At 35.0% G+C, this 8,193-nt stretch overlaps 2 protein-coding genes across 3 annotated transcripts in view; one reads left to right on the top strand and one right to left on the bottom strand.

Annotated features, from left to right (window-relative positions):
• samd13 (sterile alpha motif domain containing 13) overlaps positions 1-3,263 on the top strand; it is a 12,140-nt gene extending 8,877 nt beyond the window's left edge. For both annotated transcript variants that reach the window (XM_016461098.1, XM_016461097.1), the window contains exons 4-5: positions 976-1,087; positions 2,371-3,263. In XM_016461098.1, the coding sequence (XP_016316584.1) occupies positions 976-1,087; positions 2,371-2,514 (256 nt within the window). In that variant the 3' untranslated portion in view covers positions 2,515-3,263. The remainder of the gene's footprint in view (positions 1-975; positions 1,088-2,370) is intronic.
• Positions 3,264-3,829: 566 nt separating this feature from the next.
• On the bottom strand, positions 3,830-7,273 carry uox (urate oxidase). Its single transcript, XM_016461092.1, has 8 exons — positions 7,175-7,273; positions 6,854-7,066; positions 6,343-6,459; positions 5,095-5,173; positions 4,805-4,991; positions 4,576-4,699; positions 4,286-4,369; positions 3,830-3,964 (listed from the first exon to the last, which is right to left on the bottom strand). The coding sequence occupies exons 1-8, from the start codon at positions 7,193-7,195 to the stop codon at positions 3,890-3,892; spliced, it is 900 nt and encodes a 299-aa protein (XP_016316578.1). The 5' UTR covers positions 7,196-7,273; the 3' UTR covers positions 3,830-3,889.
• Positions 7,274-8,193: the final 920 nt, after the last annotated feature.

The following is an 8,193-nucleotide window of genomic DNA, read 5'->3' as shown; positions in this document are numbered from 1 at the left end:
GAAAAATATCCATATTCAAAACGTAATAATCACTTTAATGTAGCTTGCGCTCACTGTTGTACACGGAAGCAGTTCAGGGCTGATGACGTATGAGGTCAGCGTTGCACATGCGCCGGTGAGTCTCGTGAAAACCAACGTTTGTTAACAGGAGCAAAGGAAGCAAAGTTTCCTTACTTTAGCAAAGCAAAACCAGTCTCCTCTTGGCTTATATCGAAATCCTCCAACATTCTTCTTTACAAATCCTCGTTTTGTACTTCTAATTAGTGACTGTTGTTTTGTTTTGATCTCCCCTGCGCTTCCGCGTTCGTCACTTCTGAGCGGCGCATGCGCAAAGCCGACCTCATACGTCATCCGCCCGGAGCTGCTTCCGTATAGGACTGTTGGTGCAAGCTACATTAAAGTGATTATTAAATTTTGAATATGGATATTTTTCTTACAAAAATGCATTGATTCACTACAGAAGGCCTTTGTTCACCCCCCGGAGCCGTGTGAGACACTTTTTTTTAATGGATGGGTGCCTTTTTATTTAACTTTTTTTGGACTGATGCATGCAACACCCGCTGAGTGGCAAAAACACTCTGTTTATACTGAAAAACAGTGTCGTCTTGGCTTTTTAAAAAACACTCCCATATTCTTGTGTGCTGTACAGAGATTTGTGATTTCTCTGGACACCTATTTTAGTGGTATTTTACAGTAGATTTAAAGAGTTGGTTCACCCTAAAGTGAAAATTACTCTCCCTCATGTCGATTCAAACTGCTTGATTTATATGGATTTATTTTATGATGTCTGTATGCACGTTTTGAAGTGTCAGAGTTCTAATGGAGGGAGAAGAAATCGCTCAGATTTCATAAAAAATATCTCCAATTGTTTTCCGGAGATAGTCTTATGGGTTTGGAACAACATGAGATTGAGTAAATTATTTTTGGGTGGAATTATGCTAATGCATCAGTGAAAACTTTTTCTGTCCCTAACAGTTCTGTGGAGAATGGGCAGCTTTCTGATCCAGCCCACTGGGCCGTAGCTGATGTGGTCAATTATTTTAAAGCTACAGGGTTTGAGGAGCAAGCCAACGCTTTCCAGGATCAGGTAGGAATTTGTTGTCATATTCCTAAATCTTATTTGCTGCACCTTTTTTTTTTTTTTTTTATATTTCTACATCCTAACTAGATTCAGAGTTTCTTCTGCTCATCAAGGCTGCATTTATTTGATCAAAAATACAGGGAAAAAATTTAATATTGTGAAATATTATTATGATGTTGTAAAATAAAGATTTTCTATTTTAATATACATTCAAATCTAATTTATTCCATTCTAATATGCTGATATATTATCAGTGTTGGAAACTGTTGTGCTGCATAATATTTTTTTTGAACCTGTGATACTTTTTTTCAGGATTCTTTCATGAATAAAAAGTTTAAAAGAAGAGCATTTATTTAAAATATAAATATTTTCTAACAATATACACTACCGTTCAAAAGTTTGGGGTCAGTAAATTTTTATTCTTTCTTTTTTTTAAGAAATTAAAACTTTTATTCAGCAAGGATGTGTTAAATTGTTAAGAAGTGATAGCAACGATTTATATTGTTAGAAAAGATTTCTATTTTTAATAAATGCTTTTCTTTTTAACTTTTTATTCATCAAAGAATCTTGAAAAAAGTATCCATAAGTTTCCAAAAAAATATTTGTCAGCTCAACTGTTGCCAACATTGATCATTCTAATAATAAATCAGCATATTAGAATGATTTCTGAAGGATCATGTGACACTTTATACTGGAGTAATGGCTGATGGAAATTCAGTTTTTGTAAATATTTCTACATACTAACCAGATTCATATGATATAATAGTGTGAATATATATATATATATATATATATATATATATATAAATTTTTTTTTTGCTTATTTAATAATTTAAGTCACTTTGGAGAAAATGTCGAAATGAATAAATGTTCATAACAGAAATAGCAATAGACAATTTACAAAACAATCTTGACTGAACGAAATAAGTCATTATTTTTCCAACCATTAGAAATGCAGTGATATTTTATCCTTGCATTTCTCCCAAACATTTCTCGAAAGCTCTGACCCCCAGTTCTCAACAAAAAGAATGTACAGTAATAACATGGTTTGTATTTACATTTTTGAGGCAATTAATTATTTGTTGAGCTAATCTTTATTATGTATGATATACTTTAGATCTGGAATATTAAACTATATAACTATAACTAAATGCCTTTTTCATGTTTATCTCTCATTTATCTGATCAGTGGAGCAGCGCTTCATCATTTTATAAGACAATCATGTTATCAATAGATAATATCATTTTATTATTTATCTCTTGTCTTTTTTGCTCAACTTTCCCTGACAGGAAATCGATGGCAAATCCCTTTTATTAATGACTCGAAATGACGTTCTGACCGGACTGTCAATAAAACTGGGTCCTGCACTGAAGATCTATGAGTATCACGTCAAGCCTCTCCAAACCCAGCACTTAAAAGGTAACGTCTCATAGCTACTGCAGCCACATGGATGCATAGAAGACAATCACAGCAGGGGCGCAGGGTAACTGCACGCAGAACTAATACATTTTATGCATCTTAATAAATAAACATGGTGAATTTATTGCTTTTAAGGTCTCATTCTGCTGTACAGGTATATTTACTGTTTTTAGTTTACCTACGTTTAACATGTTCATTCAGATTTTACCTTCACTTTGTGTGCTTGTACATAAATCATTATTGCTTTTAAGTTTAATAACGGGATCTGTGATGAAAAATGGCTTGAACTAAAATTGAAACACTATTCTTGAAGATGTTTCTGTGTACCGCATGAAGTGCTTTTGAACGGAAATGAGAGGGAGGTTGTCGCCGCAATTGTGATTTTTATCGGTTTATTTTTCCTTTTGGTTTTTCTGGTTTTTAATAGATAAAAAGTGTGTTGAGATAAAGTAACAGCACAAATGATCAAATGTCTGAAAATGATGTATTTACTGTGGTTTACAGCTATAAAGGCTCAACGCATTAGGGCTTTGTTTGCAGGAATCCTGTCAGAATGACAGTGCTTTGTGCTGCTATAAATTCAGTTTATTTATTTCATTCTGTAACTAACAATGTGATTCCTGATGAATTGGTGAATTGTTGTTTTTGAAAGCCAGCACAACACTGTAAATCTACAGCGGTTTGGGATACAGGGTGTTTTAAAAGATGGAACAAAAGTGAGTGTAGACTGCAATAAATGGTGCTTTTTCAGACTGCTAAAAAATCCACATCCTGGTCCTCATTACAGTGCTGTGTGACTTCCTTTTGTGTGTATGTGGTATTTGATATATATATCTAAAAAAAAAATGGATAATTAAATGTAATAATCAATTTTCCACTTAAAACCAATCTCCTTAAACAATGAAATCCCAGATATGTTACATGCATGTTTATCTAATTCAGTTTTCTTTTTTTTTTCTAAACTTGATTCCTTATTATAGTAAGGTGATGAAGCTAATTGTTCTTTAATGTTAATGATTATTTTAATTGTGTTGTGTTTACTCCAAAAACACTGCTGTAAACACCTTTCAACTCCAAACAAACTGAAATTTTATTAAAATCTACATTTTTAAAATCTATTATAAATGAATTCAAACAAAGTTATAAAGATGAACACTTACACATTTTTGGACTATATTTATTAATATATTTATCCGAGATTAGAATGATGTTTTCATTTCAACAGTTTTCTATTTTTTATTTTACTTGTGTGATTACACAAATACATGTTTCTAAGTTATAAATTAAGTTTGTTGAATGTTTAGACAGATAATCATGCCTAACTTGAGATTGCTTTTACAGGGTTTATTTATAAGATGTCTGGTTTGTGAATGTTGTATTTATTTTTCTTTACATTTTGGCTCGTGGTTTTCTGCGTACAGTGCCTGTGATGTTTCCTGATGGATTATCAAGGGGAAGATAAACCTGAAATGAAAGCACAGCAACATATTGTGACGTGAATTTAAAATATAAATACAATCAAAGCAACATCATTACTTTATTATCTCTAAGTTGGGATAGCAAAACATCCTTCTCCTGCTCCTGTGTGTGTGGTTTTTAAAAGTTTGGCAATAAAGTCATTTTAAGAGTAGCAGTCTCACAAGTCCTGATTTTGTCACAAGAGCCTGAAAACTCTAGACTTTGTCCTTTGTCAATAGAGAAGTATATTCAGACCGATCTGAACTGATAACCTCTGTTTGACTGACTCTTCTTTCCAAAGTTTTCCAATGGATTTCTGTCACTCACCTCATCCTTGTTTGAGAGTCCAATCTTTGTCATATCAATGACAAAGTAATGCTGATTCGGCATAATTATCTCAATTTCTTCAACCTACGGGATCAAAGTGATGACGACACTTTTTGAGTTTTTTTACATTTACTTTCAAGTATACTTATAAATGAGTAACATAAAGCAATAAACCACCAATAACTTAAGTATGAGCAATAGTAATGCTTACCTTAGCAAACACTATAACTAAAATCTAATGACTATATGTAAATGTAAAGTCACACAAAAATGAAATCGGTTTGAGTTACCTGCGGAATTCTGTCAAGCACCAGAATTTGTGTTTCATACAGAGTTTTCTGAACAGAAGGAGAGTATTCCCCACGATCGTAGGGTCCTGCAAATGTCTGAATGATGGTGTCCTTAACAGTTTTCCTACAAGGAAATTGTCATTACAGGAAGTTATAATACACAGTACAGCATGTAATAGAACATATAACATATCATGTGCTATAGAATGTCTAAATGTTTTGCATTTACCATGCAGCATCAAATGCCACATTCACATGAGTGTTGTAGCGCCATCTTGCATAAACAGAAGTGCAGAAGAATCTGTCCTTCGCATCTGTCAGAGTGGTGAAACGGTCCCGTAGGAAGCCTTCAAATCCAGACCGAGTAGTCTTCAGTACCTTCATATCTTTTATACCGCTGTGAACCACTGGAGTCACTGATAAAAATATATATATATTTGCTGAAATAAAGCAAGAATATGCTTTCCCCTTAATACTTTCAGACCACCATCACTAGTTCAGAATCTCATTTTTACTCACTACTCAAATGTTGTTCTACCTCACAGAAGTGCCAGGCCTCTGGACAATGGATGAAAGCATGTGTGTGCTCGACTCCATTCTGTTAAACATATATTAATAATATTTTGGGTATTAAATACGTGTTAATCAGCTATATGATGCTAGTCAATAAGTATTATAGTGTAGTTAATAAAATGTAATGTATTTAATAAAAATCAATGATATAATTTAAACATCAAACAAAATGGCATCTGCAAATAATTCAATGCTAGAGCATGCTTTTCTGTTGTTGTTGTTGTTTTTTATTTATTTATTTTTTTTCATTTATCTTTCAGTGACTGGTGTCAAGGTGATTTTTAGTGGATGTTTGAAGTCAGATCCATCTAAGCCCAAGCATTTGCTGTGAAATCATCACTGATTATTCTTAAGTAAACATAAGAATAACATTTATATTGTTAGTAATATTTTAAGACAAACACTTACTGGGATGAAACTTATACTTCATAATCAATACTTTTTTTTTAAAGAAAAATGTTTAATTGTAGCAAATTTGATACATGAAGTTCCCTATCGATGCTTCACTCGTACTGCGTCTTGCTTAAGACGCACTGTTCAATAACGCAGTGTAACTGCACGGCCATTGGTTCGTGCAGTAATTTAAAAACGAAGTCCTAGCACCAGAGTTACTACAGGTGTAGTACATCAAATAAACCCAGAAAGTTTCCAAAGTTATATCAGCTATCCCATGGGGTGCCTCAGGGTTCAGTTATTGGTCCCCTTCTCTTCTCGACATAGACCACCTCACTCAGCCCAATAATAAAAGTAAACAGCTATTCCCATCAGTGCTACACAGATGATATACAGATGTCATTCCAACCTGGCACTATCTGCACTATCTGGCACTATCTCAGATTGTATTTCTGCTTGCGATTCAGGCATTTTGGCCTGGGTGAAGGGATGCCACCTTCAGCTTAACTTTGCAAACACAGAACTCCTGGTCAGCCCAGCTAGACACTTCTTTTTAAAGGCACTTTTAAAATAATAATAATAATTATAATTATTCATTTATTTATTTATTTTATAAACTTTTCTGATCTTCTCTAGCTTTGGATCTCTTGCAGTACCGTGGGTATTGTTGGCTTTTGTATAATAAATTACTTGTGACGTTCCTCATTCCTAATTGTTTTACTAAATGACTAAATATTAATACAAATGTACATACTTTTTGGGAGTCACTGTATATATTCTGCTTTAGTGGTAACACAACACCTTTTCCAGCCTTTTCCAGGGAACTTCATCAATGTTGACCCTCACTCTTGTGACATGATTGAACGCTGTTACGAAATGTTCGCAGATATCCAGGGCAAAGCCCTCAATGGTCTTAATCTGCAAGACAAGAAATATTCTGTGCTTTGAGGCATACCATCATGGCTTAATTTAACAAAACATTAACTGTTTAATTGCAAGATGACTTAACTTCATTTAATAATCATTTCATAGAATACATTAGACATTCTTGTTGATTATCTAAAGTAATGTTGGTTGGCAATCACTCTAAAAATGCATATGTAGCTGTTTCTACTTGAACTGTGGTAGTTATATTAAATATTTGACTTCTAGGCTAATTTATAACATGAAGTACCATATTATGTAACAAAAATTATGTTTACAATGTCATTTTTGTTTGCTTTCATTTATATTTGGGGAAGACAATTATGAATATACTGTAGGTAAAATAAGTAAGGTGCAGGGGCTAAACTAAATGTATAAAAGGACCTACTCCTTTTAGTTTGGCGAGAGCGTGGACGGTGTTTTTGATGGTGTCAGTGGGGATGATATCAGAGTTGTCTCCTGTCAAGTAGTCTTTGCGCGTCTTCAGGGTTAACTGAACATCTGCAATCAGCTCAGTAATATGGTGATGAATCCCTTCACGGCGAATGTGAAAAACTTTAACCGTATTCTTCCCATAGCCTGTTCTCACAAACTCCACATTCTACATGAGACATGTTATTAAATAATATTGCAGTTCAAATGGATTTTTTTAAAGAGGCTGGTATGCATCCGCACACATACAGTATGAATGAAAAACAAATTTCTTTACCTGATTTGAGGTAGTGGCCATGACTGTAAAAGTTACTGACTGCAACTGTGGTTGGAGGAGGTTTTGGAGGGAGCAAAGGGTTTTGCTGAGGAGGTGGTGTCACATACCAGTTTTGATGTTTTGGGTCCAAATGATCAATGATCTGCCCCACCTCCATAAACCTCTACAGAGATTTTGATTTGCTGAAAGCCCTCCAAAACAAGCCACCTCTCCTCTCTACTAATGTCTGCCACATAAAGGTTTTGAGGACTCTCAGTTTAGGCGTCTTGCGCATATTGTATTATTCATTCAAAGAGCAAACATTCACCGGGACAACGATATATGAAACTATTGCATTCCAAGCATTTGCTGTGAAATCATCACTGATTATTCTTAAGTAAACATAAGAATAACATTTATATTGTTAGTAATATTTTAAGACAAACACTTACTGGGATGAAACTTATACTTCATAATCAATACTTTTTTTTTTAAAGAAAAATGTTTAATTGTAGCAAATTTGATACATGAAGTTCCCTATCGATGCTTCACTCGTACTGCGTCTTGCTTAAGACGCACTGTTCAATAACGCAGTGTAACTGCACGGCCATTGGTTCGTGCAGTAAATTAAAAACGAACCAATGGCTCGGCAGCGGAGCTGCATGAGCCTATGGCAGTATAGCCCGCCAGAATGGGCGGTGTCATCTGGCTATATAAGCGGGCATTTTCACCATAGGATCTTCAGATTTCTTCGCCACTTCTCTCGTCGCCTTCAGCGTCGCAGCAGCAGTGGTCACGGTTTTTCCCCTGCCGCCATCCGGCGAGCATACATAAAAGGGCATATTTCTAAAGAGCAAATTTTGTGGCGTTGCTGCAAATGCTGTGCTGTTATTGCAGCGTGTGCAGGTCTCCCCTGCATGCTGATGACAGCCACAGTGAGTGTGCTTCCTGCTTGGGGAAATCCCACGCGGAAGCTGCCCTCATGGAGACAAACTGTTCTCCCTGCGAGAGCATGAGTCTCGCCACTCTGCGATCGCGGA

Source organism: Sinocyclocheilus anshuiensis, unplaced genomic scaffold (genome assembly GCF_001515605.1).
Source record: "Sinocyclocheilus anshuiensis isolate Anshui unplaced genomic scaffold, SAMN03320099.WGS_v1.1 scaffold192, whole genome shotgun sequence".
Classification (NCBI taxonomy): domain Eukaryota; kingdom Metazoa; phylum Chordata; class Actinopteri; order Cypriniformes; family Cyprinidae; genus Sinocyclocheilus; species Sinocyclocheilus anshuiensis.
This window is presented reverse-complemented; position numbering and strand designations above follow the sequence as displayed.